This window comes from Dipteris shenzhenensis, chromosome 6 (assembly GCF_047967505.1).
Source record: "Dipteris shenzhenensis isolate YYH24624 ecotype China chromosome 6, Dip_SZ_1.0, whole genome shotgun sequence".
NCBI classification, from domain to species: domain Eukaryota; kingdom Viridiplantae; phylum Streptophyta; class Polypodiopsida; order Gleicheniales; family Dipteridaceae; genus Dipteris; species Dipteris shenzhenensis.
This window is the reverse complement of record NC_141601.1, coordinates 1,410,470-1,436,072: the sequence shown is the minus strand read 5'-3', so window position 1 is coordinate 1,436,072 and position 25,603 is coordinate 1,410,470. Positions and strand designations below refer to the sequence as shown.

At 42.0% G+C, this 25,603-nt stretch overlaps 1 protein-coding gene across 1 annotated transcript in view; it reads left to right on the top strand.

Annotated features, from left to right (window-relative positions):
• Positions 1-8,635: 8,635 nt before the first annotated feature.
• LOC147900630 (uncharacterized) overlaps positions 8,636-25,603 on the top strand; it is a 56,582-nt gene continuing 39,614 nt past the window's right edge. Inside the window, exons 1-3 of the mRNA XM_087375923.1 lie at positions 8,636-9,056; positions 19,994-20,097; positions 24,629-24,770. Coding sequence (XP_087232049.1) covers positions 8,799-9,056; positions 19,994-20,097; positions 24,629-24,770 — 504 coding nt within the window. The 5' untranslated portion in view covers positions 8,636-8,798. The remainder of the gene's footprint in view (positions 9,057-19,993; positions 20,098-24,628; positions 24,771-25,603) is intronic.

The following is a 25,603-nucleotide window of genomic DNA, read 5'->3' as shown; positions in this document are numbered from 1 at the left end:
GTCACAAACAAAAACTGTTAGCTTTGGCCAAAATCTTATAAAAGGTGCCTAAAAGAGTGATTGGCCTCCATTGTAAGATCAAATTTTGGAAAGCTCTTCTAGGATAAGACAAATGAGACCCTCTATAAGTGAATCAATCATAGGACTGGAGTCTCAAAGTCGCTGCATGGTTGAGGTAACATGGTTCCTAATCATGTCCCAAAAAGCAAAAAAAAAGAAGGGTGTCAACCCATTTAAGCCCAAGCACTTACCCTTGTGAAGGGCAAGAAGTGGAATTTAATAGTGGAAGGTGCCTGAATCTCATGTCTGGTTTCACCAACACTAAGATACCTTGCCAAACTCTATGTCTGACAGTATCTCCTATAGTTGTGTCAAGATCTATTAAAATAAGGGAGGCATAAAATTCTATAGCTATACATAATAAGACATCCAAATATTATTGTGAAACACTTTCGAAGTCAATAAACTAACAAGTACTTTTCTACAATGTCTTGGGCCAAGAGTAGAGAAGAGGTGTTTATTAAATCTTTCTCCCATCTGAATCCAAAAGGACTCCTATGCATGAAATGCATACACTACTCTCTAATCTAAAAAAACCTAGTGAGATGAGCCCTTGTTGTAGCATACGCTCTTCTCTAATCTAGAGAAGAGGTGTTTGTTGAATCTTCCTCCCATCTGAATCCAAAAGGATTCCTATGCATGAAATGCATACATTACTCTCTAACCTATAAAAACCTAGTGATGAGCCCTTGTTGTAGCAAGGTGGTCCTTAATCCAAGAATCTATACTTTCTTTCGTAAGGCTATAAACTACTATTGGAGGGAAATCTCTTCTCTAAAAATCTCATGAGATGGTGTGACATGAAGTTGGGTGTATTAATACTTCATGCACCTCTTAACTAGCTTCCTATTGCTTCCAAAATTAGTGACAGAGACCTTTATCACTGGGAAAGGGGAAATCAAACAAAAAATTTCATGCTAAGAGACCACACAACACATTCTTTCCTTTTTTCCCGTGGATGAGAATGAAGATGGTAACATCCCAAGTGATGTTGTACTCTAGCATAGGAAGAAGGAAAGGATCAGCAGAGGCCATAATCTCACCAAGCTGGTCAAATCTCACCAAGCTGGTCTTCATCAAAGGGAAGAGTAATACGTTGTTGAAAGACAATCTTGCGGCTCAATATGACATGAACTGAAATATATCAAGGGGTTTGAAGGGGATGATTAGGTCGGATGGGTACGTTCCAAGGAAACATTGCACCTCCTTCATAGATACCTCTACAACTAGCACAAAGCACTCTGCAAATTATCATCAGACATAGAGACCTATAACTTCAAACAAAGACATGATATCAAAGGTTTAGTTACATCTACACATGCGCCTTGAAATGGACTTTGAGCTAATATAACTTTTGTAAGAAACAAAGAAGCGGTTGAAAAGTTATGGACATTTTATTGGGATGCGTCAATTTTACGAGCAAAAACCTATGAGCAGGTTTATCCGAGCGTGTTTTTCAAGAGATTTAAAAAATTGTATTTCTTTAGGAAACATGGTTTTTACCTTTTATTTCACTAGAACTAGATTCATTTTTCATAAAAATATATAGACTAGTCACTCATTCATTTTTACATAACATAAATTTTCTTATTCATAGAAATCCTTTTGTACCCCTGTTATTACCTTAAAAAAGTGTTGAAAAATAACTCCTTTAAGAAAGATCCCTCATAATCACTCTCAATGTAATAATATTATACATATATAGTTACTTATTAAACACATTAATATCATATGGCAATATCTTTCTAGTGTTTTTATAGCATAAATAACAAGATATTTATGGACATGTTTCTAAAGAAGTTTAAATTACTATAAATAAGTATTAACTTGGGATTATCTATTACTCTCATTAAATACATGTAATATTTAATACTATTTCTACAAGATTTTACAACATCTAACCCCATAGATGTGCTCAAATGGGGTTTTCTGATCAATTTGAGTGGCTGGATGACTATATTTGGACATTGGATGTGAAAGTTATGTTACTTTTAAAAGTGTTGTCCAAGGTAGTTTCGCCAGCGAAACTACCTTGGACACCTACTTCAAAGGGGTTTCACTGGCAAAACTACCTTGATGGTTTGCTTCAATGAGTTTTCTTTGGAGAAACCCTTTCATGAAGATAGGTTGAGAGAGGTTTTTCAATGTCACCTCCTATTAAGTAAAAGTTGTAAGAAGGATCGTAAGGGAATTTTCATAGAGAAGTCTACTCTACATGTGGGTTTCTTCAAAAGCCATCCCATTATGTTCTCACCATTCCCAAAGATTTTGTATAAAATAGGCATTGCTATAATACTTTGCATATTTCTAAGTGAAACTATGTTTTCTTCCAATCCATTTTTGCCATATTTTTGCATAGTTAGAATCTTTTATTTTCCTTCGCTCGGACGCTCGAAAGATTTTGCTTGAAAAATGCTCGTCCCCCATTTTACTGGAAGGGGGTAAAAACTATCTTTAACACACAGAGACTTATAAATTTTTGAGTTAACATTTGATACAAAAACTAAATAAAATTCAAGATGCTCCTTGAAAAGATCTTTGTGCTGATATAAGTTTCATCAAAATTGAAGCAACAAGAAGGAAGTTATGAGCAAAAAACTGACAGGGGGTCAAATAGTTATGAAAAACACCTAGTCCTTCTACTGATGCCGACTTGGGAGAATACTCCCTCCATGCTCAAACTTTATCATGATCCAAGTCCCATAGAGGTTGCCTAGGAGAGAAGGAAGAGCTCTTTTTTGTGGCTCAAGAAATGGATAAACCATGTATGCACAATGAGCAGCTGAATAGAAAGCACTTTTGAAGACTTTGGAAGGGAGAGAAAGAACAAAGCAATTGAAAAATGGGAGAGACACTCGAGAGAGATAATCTGAAGTGACCTTCATTACCAATACAATGAGACTCTACTCATATGCAACTCAAAATACTACAAACACAAGGGAGAAGAAGAGGTTTCATACATACAAGAGGGAGCGGGAGCTCCAAGACTACTCATAGAAAGAGAATGCACTAGAGAGATATGGACTTAAGAGTCTACATAAGAGGATATCTAGAAGAGAGAGAGAGAAGGCTCATAGAAGAGGCTTGAGGGGACTAGAACTACAAAAGCATGAGGCTCAATGGTGGAAGAGATGTTGAACAAGGGAGAGGAGGGATCCTTTTATAGAGATTTTTCACCCTCCTTCACCCATTTTTTATTGATGCTTGTAGATTCCTTTCCCCATCAATCACATAAGCACATATGTCACCATTCATGTTCTTTTTAGCTACTCTTGAGATGTGTCCCATCAAAAGATGTTCATGAGCCTTAAAATATTGAGAGAGTCAAGGGTCTTCCCACATAGAGCCCATAGGGACCCTCTCTTTTCCATATGTCTACATCCTCCTTATTCCACATAGGAATTTTAGAAGGATTCCTCTTAACTCCATACTCTTCCACACCCCCCCACATGCCTTTCTACTTCCCATATCCTACCAAGAAAAGAGCAGCATGATTTAGGCAATCTTGGATGGTGGAGCTGGTGTAAGCATAGTCATTAAGCAACATAGTACTTCCCATATCCTACCAAGAAAAGAGCATGATTGCAATCTTGGATGGTGGAGCTAGTGTAAGCATAGTCATTAAGTAATGTTGGACCAAGTGGGGATGACCTAAGATGGATAACACAAACCTCATAGTAAAATTAGCTGATGGAGCAATAGACCAATCTGTAGGAGTTCTAAGGTACATCAAGATTAAGACCTTCATTCTGACCTACCAAGTGTGGTTTGTTGTAATGGACTTCCCCAACCAACCAGATGGGTATGACATCATCTTGGGTAGACCTTTCATGTGAACTACAGGATTGGTCCATGCTTCAAGCTCAAATAGAATATATCTACGTAAGGATGAGCAAGCCATGAGGGTAGTTCTCCAAACTTGGAAGGCTCACCCTATGTCAAGGAATCTATTTGTAGTTGAATCTGACACCACCAATAGGTCAACATTAGTAAATGTATTCAATGCTTATATAGAAGAGGACGACAAAAAGAGTCCTGAAGACTCTTGGTGTGCTCCTTTACTAGAGTTAGAAGACTCACTAAATTGGATGCATACATTGGCTACAATAGATTTGCCAAGTACTAAAGGAGCTCAATTTATGCACCTTGACAATGATAGACCTATTGCTGTTACACCTTTTTACACCATAAGAGTGGTACTACCTAATCAAATTGAACCTTCAACTAATAATGCCATTGATACTAAGAAGATAGATATGTCTCCATCTCAACCTTGGGTAGAGCTTAAAGGAAGGTAAAACAAGGTCGATAACACTCTTCGTTGTTGTTGCTGATGGAAAAAGAAACCTACAAAGGTGGAGAACACATAAAAAAATTTGGCAATACTTTCCACTAGAGAGCACTAAACCTTCTAGTAGATAAAAGGAACGTAAAACAAGGTCGATAACGCTCTTCATTGCTGTTTTGTTGATGGAAAAAGGAACCTACAAAGGTGGAGAACAAATAAAAGAGTGGGATATAATTGTCTCTAAAGTATCCAATTATTTGAACCCGACATAATTTATTTGTCATTCACTTTGAAGTAGCAATTCATAGAAATGGCCAATAAGTATACCTTTCAAAAGGGTATTATAACCACAAAGTCCCACATAATTATCTTCCCTCAAGAACCTACAAGAGTTGGTTTTTAGGTGGATAGCTACACAATTCCTTGGGATTGCTTGATCCATTGAATCCATTAAAGCATAACACGAACGTGTAACTCAAATTTGATAGACATGGAAGATGTAGCACAAAGGATGAAGGAAAATTCAAAGTAAAAGTAGTGTGCTTTCTTTCTTTGAGTTATTTATAGGAGGGAAGGCTTGACTAGGATATCCTATCTACTATCTATCAAATACATGCTTAGGGAGGACCTATACAACAAAGTGTTTTGATTGGCACCAAAGTGGTTAAAGACATCAATGAATAAGGCTACGAAGGAGACTCCATTACCATAGCCTATGTGGGCTCCACTAAGTGTGCTAGATGTGCTATATCTCTAGTGTACAAGGATCCGAAGAGCTATTGAGAAGAAAATGCCTTCGCACATTTGTAGAGTTGGACCTCACTTGAACATGACGTGGACATCCAAAATTGTTTGTCCTTACAGAATGAAGTAGGACTTGTGATCCTTGACATGGCATCTTAAGAAATATATAGGCCTTCATGGTGTCTTAGATCTTTTACACCACACTAGCAAGAAATCCATATTTATCCTTGTTGCATTCATACATATGCAACATAAACATTTTTGGTTAATATGGTGAACTCAAAGGTTTGAACTAGAGGTGAAGAATGAGATTGTGATAGTTATGTCACAAACACCAAGAGGCAATGCTTGTCAAAGAATCATGAATACTTAGTGTGGCTTGCATGTATCTATGCAGATAGTTGCTTTGTTTGAAGTCAATTCAATTTCCTAAAGAAAAGAAAAAGCGAGGAAGACACAAGATGGAGATGAAAGCCAAATTACGTGTAAGGCTTGGTGGAGACATCATGTCATGAGATTCATTATGTTGTTGACATTTTTAGTAGAGGTCTTATGACGCTGTCAACACTAACGAGGATAAGAAATTGTCTCTCTACCATTGCAATAGCTATGGATGCCTTGGACATGGTGTGTGGATCTAGGATTTAGCATGATGAATCATTAATAAAAGGGCTACTATGTTGAAGATGGCAATATCGACATCAAACGTTGCTAGCATAAAATATGTTCAAGAGTGATTAAGATGGACTATAAGGCTAAAAATCCCTAACCCCAAATAGGTTATGTATAGTAAAGATAGCTACATATTGTAGGTTACATTATGTGTGCTCACCTCTCTCTCTTATGTTCTCTCTCTTATATTCTCTCTCTTACATTCTCTCTCTCTCTCTCTCATGAACGAGTGCTTTGTCTTGTCACACTCTTTATCTTATCATGGTTTTAGAGCTAGAGATCTACCCTCCCCTCCATGTGAAAGTCATGGAGAGAATGAAGTATTTATGGGAGTCATGGAGACATAAAATCTTTCCTAGATATATTTAGAAAGTATAAAAGAGAGTTTATTAGTTTAAAAGTCCATGAGGAGCTCCCAAAACCTTGACAAGACACCAAGCATTTGGTTCAAAACTTCCAAGAGTCTTAATCCTACAAAATTCGCTCTAAGAAACCATGCATGAGCTTCAAGTAGCCTATTTGTTAGGACCTTTTATTTGAGGGATCATGCTCCGACTGTCCTTTTTCGAGCATTTTCCATAATTTCAAAGCTAAGGTCATGTAGGACCTTCAAAAGTGTCCAAAACAGCCAAATGGCCTCACATCTACTCATATAATAGAACTTACTCTCAATATGCTACATTTCAACTTAAACAAGCCAAAACAAGGGTCGATAGATAAAGAGTCAATCATAACATCTGAAGATATATAAGGATCTGTACACGGTGCACGCACTAGGGGTGTGTATGTATGTGTGCATGCGTGTATGTGCGTAAGCATGCTCATGCATGAATGCATGTATTGATGAGGTATGTGTTGCAGGTGAAGTACTTTAAGTAATACCCTAACTCATAATCATCATCTAGGATGCATGGAAGTACCGATTGGACCCAAGAATCGCCCTTGAGATTCCAAAGCTTTGCTTTTGGGTAATCATGGAATTACATCTCAAATATCCTAGGAAACAATGCTCTTAATTAGGCATATTATCAAATCTAGCAAAGCTTCTTTGGTATTAAATCAAGAATGTTGCTTATTCACGCAAAGTCTAAAGAAGAAGGTGTGATGATTGAGTGCCTTGTTGGCACGTGGCAAAGTGCCTCCTGCCTTGGAAGGCACTGAGTGCGGTCGAGAGTCCTAAGCCCCTACCTCTAGCCATACCACAACCTCTCCCTTGCCAAAAAGCTAGCAGGACAATAAGAGAGGGTTTCACTAATACCATTTTTGCTTATGGGATTTGTAACCCCCAATCCACGAGTCATCTATGCGCATCACCCTTCCATATGAGGGGTTTGGGCCCAGTTTGGGCCCGCAACAAAGGCACCTATTTCAAATGCCCCCCCATATACAAAACACCAAAGAATATATTAAATTGACTCCCTAACCCAACCACTAGCGTTCAAGAGCTACCAACACATCAATTCAACCCCAACACGAAGGTAACGCATCAAAGGGTTCAAGAGCTGCTGCCATAAATGCGACTGTCCACATAGGGCCCGAGGTGCCAAAGAATATCAGATACACATAATCTACTTGCATTAATCATTAAATGTTGCCAAAGTACATGCAGGTTATTATGTCCCATGATGGCCCCATGATGTGCATGATTTTTCTCAAAGTTAACTGTGACTGTTTGTTGTCAAAAACTATCATGCATGTGCAGAGACCAGAAATGCCACTCCGTAGGGCTGCACTTGCTTCAATCCCTTGATTGGCACATGGCAGAGTGTCATGTATCCTAGAAGGCACTGAGTGTGGGGGGTCCCAAGCCCCCCGTCTCGTAGCCATGCCATGGCCACTCCCTTGTCCAAAAAGTCAGTAAGACTATGGGAGAGGGTTTCACCACCACATTATATCCAAGGACCATTGAATACCATTTTTTATTATGGTTTTTGTATCCCTAAAACTCCATCTATCATCCACGCGGGTCACCTGTCTATGCACCATGCTGTACAAGGGGTTTAGGCCACACGCAAAGGCAAACATGTCTCAAGACTAAAATAGCCAAGAAGATGCCTATACCATATAGTCTTCACAAACTCGGATAATTTATTGTCTTCATTGGCTTTTATGGAAGGTTCACAAAGGATTTTTTTCAAGTAGCAAAACCATTGTATAAATAAAAGGAAACTAACTTCTTGTGGGCAGAACCAAGAACATAGGCATTTTGAGAGCTACCAATCCATGCATCCACCTATTTGCAAATCTTAGATGGAAAATCATCTTTCATGTTTTGCCACTGTATGGTTTGATCAAAGTGTCCTAGAAGGAAGGATCTTCATTGTTGTTGAAAAAAGATTTCATTTTAAGAAGGCTTAATAAAGATGATCATTTGTAGGGCTTAGGAGTGCATGATGTGGGGAATATAATAGAATATCATGGATCCTATCACATGTATTACCATCAAGCACGTCTCCAAGCATTTTACCAAAGCTTAATTACCCACCTTGCTTCAAAAAAGTAAGATCTTTGCTCTTGTTCTTTGCTTGGTGGAGAGCCTTAAAAGGGAACTTCTTCCATATTGGAGCCCACAAATGCATCATAGGAATGATGGGAAAGACCTTTTTACTAAGGAATGGTGTTGTGTCCACAATGGAGAGTGATAATTAGTGGGGGGCCATATGGGGGAGGAGGAATGGGTAAGGACTCGAGCTCCTTTGATCTCCATGAAAGTAGGAATCCAATAATTTGGGGGTTGGGAGGTTGAAATCCGAGGAGGAGGACGTGCACCAATGGGGGAAGGATAAACCCCAAGAATCTGAATAAGGGGAATATATTAGAGCTACTAATAATAATTTTCAAATTGTAGTGATATAGATTAGTGAAGGCAATTTTTGTCTGAATCGAAAAATCGCGGCGGCAGGGAAGTACGCCACCAATGCATTCCTGCTTGGATGGATCGCCATCGTCTTCCCCTGCGCACCAAAACAAAGGATGATCATCAACCAACTTTGCCAACCTCTCCCATGACGCAGTAAGCGAGCTTGCTCGAAACATGTGCTCTTCGAGCTTCGGCAGCGAAGCTCTCCATTCCTGTGCATGTCCCGACTTCCAGCGGAACACCGTTTTACACGGCCACGTGAACCCAAGTTCCGGCTTTTCGCCAGCCTCTTATTCGAACATCCACACACGCTTAACAGCTTGCATGACTTGCACCAGCTGGCCAAAATGCGATGTCTTCAAGCTGCCGCGGACTTCACCCTCCGACAACCGAGCGGCCGAAGATTTGTTTCCCCGATTCAAGAATAGACGAGTAAGTTGCCGTCGTCAGCACCGTGCTAATCAGTAAAGACGTTGAAGGCGTGCATTGGTCCTGTGTGAGTAGAATATGTGCAAAATCTTGTATCGTTATGGCATTGTTTTTATCATTTACGAACGAAATTCAGGCCCAGATTGAAGCAGCGAAGACTGGACAATCTCAGCAACGATGCCAGCTGCAAGCCCGGACTTCATCCGGTCTTAGTGGAGAGGGCGCCCGTTCGAAATTTTTGGAGAAGTACAAACCGCCTTGCTCCTCCATGCCGTCACTTGCATACCTTGCGCCTTCTCATCGTTGAGATGACATGGCGTGACGCAAGAAACTCGGTAGAAGCCAAAGTACGCACAATTCAGTCGGTTTCAAACTGGAAGTCTAACATTTAAGAGCAGGAAACAAAAGCACAGGGGGTGCTTCATGGATAGTTGCGTGAACGAATTCAGTCATCAGAGTTATGTTAGTAAACGTTCAAGGGCGGGTTATTTTCAACACCAGAAGCAAAGATGGAATTGGTAAAAGTTTTATGGGCTGGTGCTCTCATAGGTAATTTCGTGGATAGAGTAGATCTCTATGAGTAACTTTCATTAGTTCAAGCTACTAGAGGATAATTAGCACCCTACAGGACTGGGATTACGAGTCTTTTCTGTGTGTCATGCGGAAAACCTGCTTGCTAATTCTGACGCATATATACGTGCTAGCCAATGAGCTGTTGCATAAACTGCAAACAAATGGCAGAACAAGGGGTGAGAGCAATCACATAAGACATCATTGGATACAAATGCTACCCTCCCCCCCGGCCTCTCCCGTTCAGATAACCTTGGGACGCTGAAACTAGGGGTCTGGATCTCATTGATGGGGAGCAGAGGCAAAAGGGGAACTTGGTTGGTCTAGAGATTCAGAAATCATGAGTATGTGAGCTAACATCCCAGAGCTGGGTCTTTTGCCTTAACACCGGAAGCAAAGAGGGGAGTTGGTAAAGATCTTATGGCTGGTGTTCGCATAGATGGTTCTTGTTATAGATTCAGTTTCAGATCTGTGCGAGTAGCTTTAAATTGGTTCAAGCTAAGATGTTGGGCACGTGGTCTTCTTCATGTGTCATGTGAAAGACCTGCTTGCTGATCTTATGCTTTATGCATGCATGTGCTGGCGACTGAGCTGTGAATGTCATTATACTTACATAAATTGAAAATAAATGGCATACTATGGGAGAGAGCAATTAAACAATATACCATGGCGGGATGCAAACACCCCTTCCTTCCCATCCGCTCTGCCCTGCTCCAAAGATATTGGAATGCTGAAAGTAGGGTGGGTGGACCTCATCACCAATGGTGGCTGCATGAGATTAAGCTCTTTCCCATGTTGATGGGGTCTGTCTCCAAATTTAGGTCGCTCTGTCGCAGCACTGAACGGAAGACTGCTCCTGTATAAGTGACCATATTTTGGCTGCTGATGGAGATGACTGGCTGCCCTACTGCCTAGATATCGTGTCTGCTGCCACTGCTGCATTGGGGTGGCTACGGCTGGCTGACTGCATGCCACCTCTGCTCCTCCAAGAAGGGCCTTGTGTCTTGCTGTCTGGCCCGCAAGGATTGGTTACAGTGGTAGCTAAATGATCCATTTTTCCTGACACGGCTGGGATCATGGCAGTTTCCTACTACTTTTTCCAGGAAGGGTTCTGGATATCTGGTCCCTGGCAATGGGCGCAGTGGGGGGGTTTGCATCTCAGTCTCTGGGAGAACCTCTGGGATTTGTGAGACTTCTTCTCAGGCAATGATTATGCTAAAGTGGCTGCTGGAGCATGGATAATACCTTAGGACTTGTGGATGCAACGGATGTACTTTGTTCCCACATGTGAATCTATGCCAATAGTGGTAAGGTCATTCCTGCTCATAGGATGAATCCCTGGGAATGGCAAGGCGTCTCTTAAGATCTTGTTGAAAGTCCACAAGGGAGGAACAGGACTGTTTCCCTATTTATTACCGTGTCATGAAGTCTGATCTGCTTGCTTGTGATATCCCCATTTGTAACTGTGGGAAATGCTCTAAGCATATCCATGCTTGCATGTGCTCACTAGTACTTGTGCTGAACGAACTACCTTTCCTAGATCACATTTTCAGTGCGGTTATTGCATGAATTTCACACCCTTGCTGATCTGTGCGTAACATTGGAAGAGTTTCAACTTTGGTGGGATTGTCAGACCGCTATGCTAGATTGCCTTCTGCTTAGTTGTGCTCCTCTTCGATGATGGAATTAGTTTTGGATCTATTAGTGTATGTTAAAGGGTTTTAAGTGTGAAGACTTCTGGAATGTCATCATATACCATAGTGACTTGCACAGTTACCTCATATTTTTATGTACCCTATCCTTCAAACTACAAGAGGAATGCTGTCCTCCATTGTGCATCATCATCTTATCGAATCCAATGAATGCAGGCTGAGCCATTGCACAAGCTCTCAGCTAAAATTGGAGCCTTTACTTCCCTGTCCAATTGCAGCCCTGACATGGTACTATCATGAGTGGAGTCCATTGACTCTTGATCTCCAGCTTTGAAGGTACACATGTCATTGCATGATCATTGTGTAGGGCTTCAATTTTAGATCTAACTTTCCCATTGTAGTCTAGAACTTAGCCTAGCTTCATCTACTCTAGGACAACAAGAGTGAGGGTGTATCTGTTTCATTCATCGTAAGCATTACACTTGAGAGAATATGAAGGAGATTTTGTTGAACCTCAGTATGTGCACACGATTCTTGGGGCTGAATGCTATCTTGTGCAGAAATTGAAATTCATTACAAATGCAGATTTGTTTTGCTGTCATGAGTGCTTATGTATCCTGCTCACTGTAAAATTCAGGCCTTGGAGTGCCTGATGTCACGTGGCCTACTGCCGGACCTTTCCAGCCTTATTTGGAGCATTCCGTGGTGCTCATAAGCATCAGAATAATATGTGAAACTGCAAGCAGATTCTCTAGGGGTACGTACTTAACCAAATCTCAACAATATAGCTGAGCTATGACCTAATATCTTCTTCCTTTACTGCCTCATCTTGCCTACTGAAGCCTCTCCCACTGGCACGTGGAGCAGAGATTGACTTGCAGCAGCAGTCCCTTCAGCCTGAGGGAATCCTACACAGTGAGCCTGTTGTATCTGGTTACTCTTATATCCTCTGTAATAAAATCCAGTTAGTTCTTAGGTGGAGGTCATCTACTCGTAGGTACCTGTTTAGTTTAGTTTAGACCCGCTCCCCCCCCCCAACTCCCTTATTTTATTATTGATTATTATTTTCAAAATCAAAACAAATAAATAAAAAATGAACTATTTAAAAAATAATGATGATAATTGTTACCTTGTGCTTGCATTGGTGTTTCATTAGTTTTCTTATATGTACATTGGTTTATCTTTCTTCCTTGTGTTAGCATTAATTGTTGTTGTTGTTGTAGATGAACACTTGGATTGGTGAATGCTTGTGGTATGGAACAAAGGGTTGTGGCTATGGACATGACTCGATGCTGTGCTGCCTGATTTTTCACAGCCATGTCAGCAAGTGAAGAAGGCATCCCAACCTTGCATCCATACATTGCCTCAAACGGGCTCATGCCAATGGAGAGATGCTTGGTACTGTTGTAGCAAAATTCAGCAAGTGCCAACCATTTATCCTTAGACTTTTGAGTATCATGACAAAAGTGCCTCAAATATTCCTCCACCCATTTGTTCACCCTTTCCGACTGTCCGTCAGTATCAGGATGGTAAGCAGTGCTAGGTGTGAGTAAAGTACCCACTATTGTAAATAACTCTTGCCAAAAGTGACCCATAAATTTTGCATCTCTGTCACTGACAATTTCCTGAGGGAAACCATGATGCTTAAAATGAATTGCCAAGCAACCTGTGATGCTGAATACCGGGTCTTAGCAGGTATGAAATGGGCCTGTTTTGTCATTCTATCTACCACAACAAAGATGCTGTCCCATCCCCTCTTTGTAGAAGGCAATCTTGTGATGAAATCCATTGCTATGTGTGTCCATTTGCCTTCGTCATGGCTGAGTTTGCCCTTCACCTCCGGAGTGCCGACAGAAACTCAGTACGAAGACTTTGTATAAATGGATGCTCAAGTATGTATGGGTGTGTGGATTTGTATGTGTGAGAGCATACTTTTATACTATGGTCTACACCCACTGTTGGGCGCTGATGACGTCAGTGGGGTTGTCATAGTAGCTAGTCCCTGCTATGCGTGATGGAGTTTATGGTTTTCAATCTTATGAGTGACTCTCGTGAGATTGAAACTGCACTATTTTGTGTTTTTAGAGGATGAGTTTGGGAATGTTCCTGGATTCATCTAGGTATATGTCCATTTGCCCTCAAGAATGGGTAATGGCTGCAAGAGACGGGCGGGTAATTTGCTGTCCACTTTATTCTGTTGGCAAGGCAAGCATTCAGCCACGTATTAACCACATCCCTCCACATGCCTTCCCAAGTAAAGCTCTGCTTGATTCTTTCATATGTTTTAGTGACACCTGCATGTCCAGCCATGGGAGAGGAGTGCATTTCTTGCAAAACCAACTGTCTATATTTTGAGTTTGGCACTAAAGAAATCCTGTCCATGCACCACAACAGCCATTATGCAATTTGAATTCTGGATGACCCTGACTAGAAGGCTTCTGCAAATCCGAAAATATCCTTAGAATTCTGCATATACTCTTCTGGAATGCCATGAATCCACTCCTGATATATGGTAGAAATAGCAGACAAATTGCAAGCCCACATCCTGAACAAGGGATCTGCAACCACATTTTCATTCCCTTTTCTGTACTCAATGTCAAAATCATAAGATTGGATTGCAACCAACCACCTCTTCTGCTTATATGACAAATTTGACTGGGTGAGGAAGAATATGAGTGTCCTATGATCTGTTTTCACCTTAATTTTACTCTCGTACAGATAGTGGTGTCATTTCTTGAAAGCATGCAAGATAGTCAACATTTCCTGATCATAAACATGGTAATTGAGTTCTTTGGCATCAAACTTCGTGCTTTCAAAGGCTATTACCCCGTGTTCCTACCTCAGAACAGCCCCCAATCCTTTGCCACTGGCATTTGCCTCCAAAATGAAAGGGCGTGAAAAATCAGGGCATACCAAGACAGGTGCATGAGTGAGCAAATTTCAGGTCTTTAAAGCTGTGTTGTGCTTCCTTTGACCACCGAAAAGCATCCTTCTTCAAGAGGTCAGTAAGAGGAGCTGCCGTCTTGGCAAATTTGCAAATAAAGTGGTTGTAGAAGGAAGCAAGTCCCAAAAATCGTCTCAACTGGGTGGGGTTTTGCGGCAGTAGCCAATCTTTGATGCATTTCACCTTTGAGGGATCCACTCGAATGCCATGTCTACTCACAATATGCCCCAAGTACTCAACCTCCTTTGCCATAAAAGTGTATTTGCTGGCTTTTGCATAAAGCTGATGCATCCTCAAAATTTCCAGCACCTGCTTCACATGCTTAATGTGCTCCCGTCTATCCTTGCTGTAAATGAGGATATCATCAAAGAAAACCAGCACGCATATGAAAAGGAGTGGCTGCAATATCTTGTTCATCAGCGCTAGGAAGGTGGCCGGTGCATTAGTCAATCCAAAAGGCATCACCTTGAATTCATACAAGCCCCGTTCTGTGTGGAAGGCCGTCTTGTGCTCATCTCCTTCTTTCACTCTGATTTGATGATAACCAGACCTCAAATCTATCTTCGTGAAAAACTGAGCACCCTTGAGTTCATCCAACAGGTCATCTATCTTGGGGATTGGAAACTTGTTCATGATAGTGGCCTTGTTTAGATCTTTGTAATCAATGCACATGCACCGTGGAGGCAAAAGGAGAAGTGCTATGAGAGATGAAGTCCTTCTCAAGCAATTCCCACACCTGTACGGCCACTTCCTCCTGCTCACCCTTAGAAAGACGGTATGGGGCTTTGTTTATGGCCTTGCTGCCAGGCTCTAGAACAATGGCATGATCCACATCCCTCTTGGGAGGCAATTGGAATGCCATATGAGCAAATACATTAGCAAACTTCGAGAGCAACTGTTGCATATCACAATTTTCAACACGGGGAATACTACCCTCTTGAGATACTGACACATTCAGTACATAGAGGGCATGCTCCTTCTTGAGCTCTCTGGCCAACTGCCTTGCTGAAATGACCTGCAACTCAGAAGTGGCAATGCTACTGTTCTAACCTTGTGGACAAAGCTGAGTGATAGGGCATTTAAATCCATGCTGATTTTACCGAAGGATTTTAACCAATCGCAGCCCAGGATAGCATATATTGGGTTCATGTCTAGTGCCAATAGATCCCCAACAAATTCATAATCCTTAGTGAGCTTGATCCTTGCATCTTGGCAACAAAATTTACTGATGAAATGACCTGGTTGGGGCCGAGGGAGCTTCCAGTGAAGCTGACTTTCTACAAAGATTACTGTCTTCGTATTTCGGAGGAGGGATTCATCACACCACCGGGGTACACTGAGCTTCATATGCCTCACTCACTACGGATCTCCATCGGATAGTTTCGGGTATCATCACACCGCCTTCGCATAGAGAGTGGCAGAGCAAAGGGGATTCCTAGGGAGCATCGCTTATGCATATTGTGCAACTGTCAGGAGGTTGAGTCGGAGGAGCATTTTATTTTCAGGTGCCTAGTGTACTATGAGATCCGAGATCGCTACCACTATGTCTTCAGAGACGGCTCCGGGCTCCTTTCCAGATTCCTCGCCTATCCAGATCAGAGATGCCTTGCGGACTTCATTCACGAGGGGGTGCGACACAGAGAGTACTTACTCAGGCGACAGGGCTTGGCCACATCATCAGACACCTCTCAGAGCAGGATCACAGAGTTCTTCCCATCGAGTGACATTGATCGTCCAGTCTCTAGCCGCAGACGTGACAGAGACCGTGACCCGACGGCCGCAGCACGACACACGAGACATCGAGGGGACACACAGATCACTCTAGGGGACCTCCCGTCATTGTTTAGACCCGGGATACGTCCCATGGGAGTCACGGTGGCTTTGGTCTTGCGTCGAGCCTCGTCCAAGAGACCGAGACGCACGGCACCCCTTGACGGGCACCAATGTCCCATCACTGGCTATGCACCAGCTAGGGCGACATGACATACGGAGGATTCCGCTCCGCTCCAGTCTTTTTCTTTTCATTGTTACATCCAGATGTATTTGATTATGTATGATTAGACTTAGGATTCAGCACGGGTGATGATGCTCGTTTCAGTAGCTCCACCCTTACTGTGATTTGTATCATGTTTTCTTTCAGTCTCATAGACCCATCGGTCTTCCGAAGACTCTAATAAAATTTCTTTCTTTCTTTCTTTCTCAGCCCATGATCAATCTCAGTAGCAATCAGTCCCACCTTTAGCAAGGTCTTAGAATTGATGAAACTATGACTGGTACCGCTGTCCACAAGCATGTGAACAGTCCTACCATTAATTTGCCCTTTCAATCTGATAGTTTCAGCACTTTTGGCACCCATCAAGGCATGAAAAGAGATAGCATATATTGTTTGCTGCGCATCCCAATAGATCTCCTCCTCGGCCACAGGAGCATTTCCATTTGTATCCTCTCGCACATGAAAAGGCACAGCAACCTGATGCTACTGTAGGCCAACGGCCTTGCATGCCACAATTGGGCTGAGTGTCATTTGATTGTATACCATGCATATTATGTTTAATAGCATCACTGGGATCAAAGGGGAAATCAACCCCCTTCGCTGCTCCAGTATCTGGAGCTTCTTCACGTCATGTGCACCCTCTAAATCATCATGAGTGGCATCCGAGGTCTCAGAAGTATCCATTAAATCCTCATCATCCGATATCTCAATAATCATGCTGAGTTTTGCAGTGCCACTGTTACGCATTTTGCAAACTTCTCAATGCTTTGGAGTCCACTTCTCACCACACTTAAAGCATAAGTTTTCCCGCTTTCGGCTGTCCATAAGAGCCCTGGTGTGTTGTTTAAATTCTGAATTTTCATTTCCAGCACTTTGCTTAGCTCTTGGCTTAGCATCAGATGACCTGTATGGCTTAGCATATGGCATCTTGCTGCCTGTAACAGTGGGAAACCTCGGAAATGGTGGTGCTGTTGATTTCCTATCATGCCAATCAGTCACCTTAGGCTTCTTCTCAGGTTCATTTGCATTCCCGTATGCGCTGCCTGCTGCCATCTTATACTTGCTGGCATATTTGGGCTCAAACACCTCTGTCAATTGGGTTGCACGCTCAATTGTTTGAGGGTTGTGTGGCTTCACATCTACAGCCAGGGAAGGACTCAATTACTGGATGAAACGCAACAACTTTCCTTTATGAGAGACGTCCTATAGAAACAAAGACAGCTTCCAAAAGTGCTGCAAGTACTCTTGGACTGTACTGCGATAATGCATAGAATTCAGCCAAGTACTGATCCAAGATGAGTGGGGATACGAAGGTAACCATCATTTCTTTAAAACCCCTCCATGTGGTTGGCCTTTGAGGTGAATTCCTCATATACCGCCACCAAGTATGTGCATAGTCCTGCATGTGCATACCCGCAAAAATTATGCAGTCCTCATCCTGCTTTGGGTACAAGCGGTAATAATCTTCTAGCTTCGTCAGCCACTCCTCCAGCTCATTAGGTGTGCGAGTGTCACCTTTGAACTTATGCACTGTGATTTTGTCCTTGACATCCTTGGCTGCATAATTCCTGTGTGCGTAATCTCCAGAAGTGCGGGCATCATCACGCTTGACGTTCACATAATCGGAGAAAGACATCTCAAGTTTGATGGCCTTAGGTAGGGACTTATATGAATGCAAGGAATCTGCCAGCATCTCATCAAAAGTGGCCTGCTGCCCATCAGTAACCCTTTGCTGCGTAGTAGTTGTTGCCAAAAGTAGTACCTTAGAGGCATAGAATTAAACTCCTATAAGAGAGCTAGAGAAAATCCGAGGTTGAGGCTGAAAGTGCCATCTCAACCCTGTTGGAGACTCCGAGAAGAACATGGAGGTGCTCCATTTCTGGAATCTAGCCAATGTGTGTGCAGGGTGGACCTAGGAACGATCTAAAGCATCTTTGCATCTAGATCTCCAAATATGACATGCTGATATGCTTGCCAAAATCCCCAAAAAGTGTCCACAGAGCCATGTGCAGGTCTATATGGGGAGCCAAGAATGTCATCTAGAGAGCGGACTCAACCGAATGTCGCCAAACCAAAAGAGCCTAGGAAGAGTCATGCCTCTTGTAAAACACTTGAGGCCACGACAGAGATAGACAAGCTATTGAGCCCTAGGTCAAGAAGAACAAGGAATGCATAAAGGTACTCAATAAGATGGCAATACCCTTCTAGATGATCCTCGCCTATCTGCAATCCCATAAGCAATGCTGAATAGATTCTTCAGCAAAAAGTCAACGAATACATGTGGAATTTGCCCCAAACTGGGACCTCCACTGGTTCACTACAATCTCTCCACCATGAAGAGAAAGCCAAAAGAAAAGAGTGATTTTTATATTCCGGAGGGATTTATGGAGTCTCTTCCAGACATCTCCGCCAGCCTACCAGCTCCCTTATTTTCGATGAGCCTAGAGATTTCTCTTTATGTATTGGTATCATTATGATTTGGCTCTTTTTTGGTATTCGTCATAAGTGTTGACGCCTTAGAGGCTCCACCCCCTTCAGCTCGTTGTATCAGGTTCTTTCAGTTGCATAGACCCTTAGTTCTTTCGAAGACTTTTAATATACTTTCTTTCTTTCTTTCTTTCTAGGAATCTGCTTTAGCTTGGACTTTCCAAGCCTTGGTATGGGTTGGTACCATGCTTGAGGAACCTGTTTCAGCCCATACGAAGCTTGGTTTGAGCTTTTACATCTTTCCCTTAATGAGTATTCTGTCAGAAGGGGATGACTTTCAAGAAGTATGTGATTTTTTGGAGAAATCTTCAAATTTTCATCTTTTGGATGGTTTCTTCCGGAGCTCCTTTCGAAAGGAGGGAAACCCCAAAGTTAGGTTTGCCTAATTCCGAGATTACTTGAAAACAAAGGGAAGTCCTTACGTTTTGGATATTCAATCAATATAAGATTACTTGTCACAGATGGGACTTTGTCATATACTATGGATGAACAGGCTCATCAACTTGTAATCACCAATCATTTCGAAAACAAAAAATTACCACGACCGCAACTCTAGAAAGAAGTGAAAGCACAAGCCTTGCAAGCCTATGGGGTTGCTTTTGCGAGTGGATCACCAGCATTGAAAACCCTCTTTACAGCGGATGTTTCGGTGTCTTAATGATTTCCAGCTTATTAACCACAACCTCTGATTATGAGCCTAGAAAGTCTGAATTGGACGAGGCTGCTCACATATACCTCCTGCTCAAGGTCCCATTCAGGAACATGGACATGAAGTCCATTTGGAATACACACTACTCTATTGTGAGCTGCTACAGAGAGAATCGTACTAACATTAGATTTGAACTCTTCTGCGTGGCTTCTTCCCAGTCTGGATTTGCCCTCTGCATTGCTGGTGTTCTTGACTTTTGAATGCCTATCAAAATGGTGGTTTGAGGAACAAAAGGGCTATGGTAACTTCCTTCACTCTATAGTGAACTTGACAAATGGAAGTAGATCTCTCTATAGATAAGGTTACATTGATTCTTTTCCCTGCATGCTGATGACTGCCTTCCCGTTTTATTTTCCCACATGTAGTGAGTCAGTGAAGCTAAATTCATGCATGTCTATTGTTCTATTCTCCTTTGAGAAGATGTCATTTCCTCACTACATGCATTCTACATGTGTTGTTTGTCGTTGCATGGGCTTGTAACACTAAATCGGAAAATTGAGTACTGCACTATTGCGATTGTTGCGGTCTATTTCAGTATGGCTCACTCTTTTCATATTTGTGATTTCCCATGATTCCTCTTTCCAGAAGAAAGTAGTGAGGGGACGTGCTCATGCTTTTCAAGCAGACATGGTCAAGACAGAGAGTCTGGAAGCTGCTACTACTCACAACATTTGTTACAAAGTAAAGGAGTAAGCTGCTACTGCTCACAACATTCATTACAGAGTAAAGTAGTAAGCGTTATGTTTTTTTTAAAATCTTGCAAAAACTCTATTTGATGTTGACCAATGGGAGGTGAGCAAGGCTTGCTGTACACTCTTGTGATTGAGATGATAATAATTGGCCTGCATTCCCTCTGTATGTGTGGATGCTTTTGTAACGAGCAATGCTCATGATATGGAAGCTTTGTAGACTAGTGAGAAAGTCCGTCTTTCAAATTGGGACGAAGAACTAGTAGACAAGGGAACTTAGTATTTTTCTAGTCTTGAATCTTCTCTGGTTTATGTTCCACTCCCACATTAGTGAGGAGGCACCTGAGTTTGGAGCCTCTCTCCTTATTTCAATGAGTTGTGTTGGATTTCTTTCTTCAGCATCAGTGCTGACCTTTGTGCTGCAGATTTCTTCAATTGGATGCCGCTGCCTTTCTTGAATTTGCTATTATAGAGTCCTTTTAGACAGACGTGACCAACACATGTTACAAGTGTCCCATATGTTGTGCAAGCACCTAGAGAGTGGTTTAAAGCAGCTAGCAGTAATATTGTAGGATTACTGTTTTCTAGAACACTTGCAACCATAGAATAACCTGAGTTGAACACTTGCAACCACATAATATCCCTGGTATACTTGCTTTTGCAAGTTTGTATCCTCTCCATGATACCTCAAAGCATGTGCTGTTGCGCTGACCTTTGTGCCACATATTTTCTTCAAGTTGATTCTGATCAGAGGCAACATGCATAGGCATGAGCAAAAAAAGGAAAAATCTATCCCCCTCAAAAACTTTGCATATGAAATTCTGCTCAGCTGTGTGGAATCATTTGTTCAAACACCCATACAACATAGTGAAAAGAGGCAAAACAGAAAAAGCAAGTGAGATAGTTTCAAAACGGGCAAAAATAGCATTTTTGCATTGTAGGTGATCTCACGTAGCAAAAATTTGCAGTTTTTAGAGAAATTGCAAGCTTTACCAGCATTGAGAAGTATAAGGGGAGAGTATAAGAGACGAATGGCCAATTTTTGCTATATGAATATTTGCAGACATTTTGTGGTGACAAAGAGAGGATTTTACATTTCATGTACTCGTATACACATTTCAAAGCAGTGAGGTGTCTAGGAAATGGCTTTTGTATTTCAAGGTCAAATTTATAGTTTTTAGTTAGTGCTACATCTCTGCTTTTTTGATTCAGCAAGCCCATGTTAAGGTTGACCATTTGTAGAGGTACTACTGTTACCTACAATTTTCAGCGGTACTATTTGGAGATAACATTTGCTTGAAGCATAACTTCAAATACTCACATGTCTCATGTGGAAGAGAAGTTATTGACATATATGAGACATGTGAAAGTCAGTCAAGCAATCCTGAACAAAGCAATAATGTGCTAGAACATCTTTTCACAAAGAATATGACTGACTATGATATGCCTTTGATTGGGCAGCCAGCAGGAAGCTCATGATTGATAAGCACCTTAGTATAGTAATATTTACATGCAGCTACAAGCTATGGCAAATGCTTATGTTATATGCTGTCATTTGATGAACACCTATGTGATGCCTTTAATGCATTTCTGGGACAGCCATTTGATGGTGCTGAATGTTGACGATCCTGTTTGGACTGCATTGGTTTCAGACAATATATCAGTCTGCCATAACAAGGAAGGACATAAATGTATTCACATGAAAATGTTAGTTTAGTCCAGACAGTAATTGAACTATGCTCAAGAGAGTAGAAACAATAGATATTTTTTGCCCCAAAGATGAACCAAAACCTTGTACAACAGGTGTGCACAATGTGCCACCATCTAGCAACAATGTGCTGCCTAGATATGGACCCCTGTGACTACAAGACTGTCCTCCTACCTCCTTTGGCACCTTCAAAACACCCTCAGCCTGTGTGCTTTCCTAGAGCTGGCTTCAGTGGGCTGCGTAGTGATGCTTTGCAAACATGTTTTCTTGCTGCTCCAGTGGACAGCCAATGGTAAGGCAGTATTTGTTGCTTTGATTTTTGACCTCTTTGCTGCTCCGTCTGCGGACAATGGTGAGGCACAAGTCTCCCTTGATTCCTATGCTTTTTCCTGCTGTGTAGGCAGCCTGGTATGAGGACCTGCTGTTGATGTTCTGGACCTTCTTGCTGCTATGTAGGCAGCCCAAACTAAGGTATGTAGAACCCTGAACAGTGAATAAGTGATGAGTTTGGAAATGAAATCTTGTCAGAGGGTATGCCGCAACGGAAGAATGATAGAGCGTCCCCAGGAATTACACGTGGAAGTGTTTCACTATGGAATCAAACTTCTTACTTGTGTGTACTGCACAACCACGTGTGTGTGTGTGTGCAAGCCAGTAAATAGACAGAGATCCAAGAGAGATATAGAACCAACAAAAGTATATCTCCATCCAAAATGGATACAATAGACAAGATGCCTAAGTCCCACCAAACTGTGGTCCCGTGGTCCTGAGTCCTTACCAAAAGCTGTACTACTGTCACCTTGGCTCCTCTAGATCCGTGAGCCCATGTGCTCCTCTGAGCTTATGTAGACTCTCCGTCCAGTGATCCCTCCACCTTACTTCCCAGGTAGTCAGCCTAGGTGGGCAGCCCTCCAAGCTCTTTGTCTGCAGCTTCTGGTCCCCTCTTTCACCTCTTGAATGTAGGCCCAAGAGAGGATTCTTTGGCTGCTCAATCTGCTGGCTCCTGCTGCTCCAGGTGATGAGTTATGAGCCCAAATGGCTCCTCTTATATAGACCCCAAGGGCCCTTCAAAAATCCGACCAGCCAGCTCTACCAGGGCTGACTGGAATCCCCCTAACCAGCCAACTGGGGGGCAGGTCTCTAAATGACCTGAAGGGCTCACATTTGGAGACCCCTTGCTGGCCTGCCTGGCCACATGGCATCGAGCCACTGGCCCAGGCTGTACCAGCGAAGGTTAGGGGCCTAGTTCTATAGCTCCGGAGGAGCATTCCTAGCAATAGGCTTGCCATCATGGTCGAGCTCGTCCTTTGACCGACTGCCACTAGCTGATCCCGCACCACCTTCATCTTATTTATGTGCTCTTGAACTGATTCCCCTTCATTGATGCTCATGTCATACAGCTCCATCTCGAGGTCCAAGATCCTTGCCTCGTTGTTGGCATACATGTCCCTCAACATGGTCCACGCCTTGAAGGAAAGTGTTCACCGTTTATATGTGAGGAAGCACCGCATCCGCTGTGGTACCCACAATGATAGCTAAGGCCTCCGCATCACAGATCTGCCGTGCTCTTACTAAGATAGGGTCTGCTGGTGTCAGCACTGCTGCTATAGTTGACGTGGCTAGACCAAACACAGGTGAGAACTGTGGAAAGCCAGGACATATGACGTGGTAAGTGCGAGAGGTTAGTTGATGGCTGGTGAGGAATGTCGTACAATGTGCATGTGTAAAAGATGTCATAGTGTGGTGCTAGAGTTTTAGGCTTCTCCCATAGCCATTGACGTCCTCAGCAGAGGGGTGTAGTAGGAGAGAGCAGTGGATTAGGGCAACACAGTGAGGCCTCAGATCCAGCACTAGCGGGGAGCCCGATGCGGTCCATATAGAATGGTTTGTGAGTGCACTGTTTTGTAATACATTTTGGGTCCTTTCTTGGATGTTCGTATTCATGTAATGGTTATCATATCTCTCCGTATATTCCAGATCTGAGCGTTGTTTACATTTACGTTAGAGTTCTCAGGTGTGATCTTGTACACTGTTCAATTTTCCAGTGCGTGTTCTAACATGGTACCAAAGGCTAGGACTCGAGCTAGACGTACATATTTTCCAACTTCATTTTGACTCCTTAATTATGGACCTGACTTAATCATGGCAATTTTAGATTTTGTGACACCTATAGGACTGCATGTCCTCTGACTTTCAAACACATATTGCTCTTAAAGCAAATGATGATCTTTGGTTTCAGTTTGACCAAGCCCATAGTTGAATTAAAAAGCTCTGATGTTTTAAGTTTTTCCATGGGAATAATCTATGATTCAAACGAGTGGTTCAGAGATGACTTCTGTCACTGCTGCTCTTGCCTTCTCTCTCTATCGCCCTCTTTATCACACCTTTTACAGCCTCTGAATCCTCTCTCTTTGCACACTGTCTCTTGCTTGCTGCTGTCCCTTTGTCTACCCCTTCTCTTCTTGTCCTCTATCTGTCACAGACAAATCAGTTATATAATCCTGGACATAAACATATGGAAAGTTAAATAGAACTTATGCTTAAGTCTGATAGGTCATCTCGTCCCTATGTTTGAGTGTTCTTTTAGTTACAGATCACAGTTTTAGGGAGTCCCATTCTCTTCTAAAAGGAGATATTCTGAATAGTATATATATTTTTTCCCTGCGGGGATTTTTTTGAAGATAGGAGATTTGTTAAATAAAGACTTATCAGAGTCGTGTGTGTAAGTGCAGGTGGGGATAGAGATTACAAAAGGGGTTAAAGCAGGTTTTCTGTTCTAATAAATTTTGGAGGCCTTATCTGCTTTACCTTTTGTGAAACCAGGGGTGACACACTTACATCAATTGCTAGGGAGTTCAAAACAACAGTGCAGTCCATTGCAATCTCAAATCAAATAGTTGATATTGACTATATACCTGTGGGAAAAGTACTACTGGTCTCTAATCAGTCAAGGCATCCTAATGTGGTAAGTTTCATGTGTTGTGGTTCAAAGTATAACTTTCTTCTCTTACAAGTAGCCTATGCCAGAAGAAGCATTTTGGTCCAGCCAAAAAGAGGCCACCTTCAAAGCTGCATTATGCAACAACAACAAAGTGAAAATGCTGCATGTTTTACTGCTTAAATCATGGCTAGGCCCTGTAGTTGTGCTTGTTGATGTAATGGAAGGCTTCGAATTTGTTGAAATACAGATTTCCATGTAAAAGGATATAGACTTTTACTCAAATGTGGAGCTATCAAGTAGTGTGATTTGGAGTGGCGCTGATGTAGTTGTGCTTGTTCATGTAATGTAAACACAGATTTCCATGTAAAAGAATGTATACTTTTGGTCTAATATGGAGTGATTGAGTAATGTAATTTGGAGTGGCCTGGTATATCCATCAGTCTTGGTTTGGTGAAAGCTCTCTGCAGGAAAGGGAACCGAGTCTCCCTAGTTAGATTGTATAGGATTGCAAAAGAACAGAAGGAAATCTTCTTCTGTTCTGTGTACACACCTAGGACTCTGACATGTTAAGTCCATTTCTAGAACCAGCAGTGAGTTCACTGCAGGTTTTAATATAAAATTTATGAGTTCTGGCTGTATAATAAATGGGTATGACTGTTGCTACACAGGTAATTCTGCCACTTGACATCATTTCATTCAACAGTTGTCAGGCACCCAATTACAGAAGTGGAATTTTCACATAAAATCACAATTCGAAATTGGAACAGAAAGAGTTTCTTTATTTCAAAAAGAGTTCTTTGCAAAGGAAATACTTCCCGTAGGAAGAACGATGTACTACCCCACCACCCCTGTGCTCT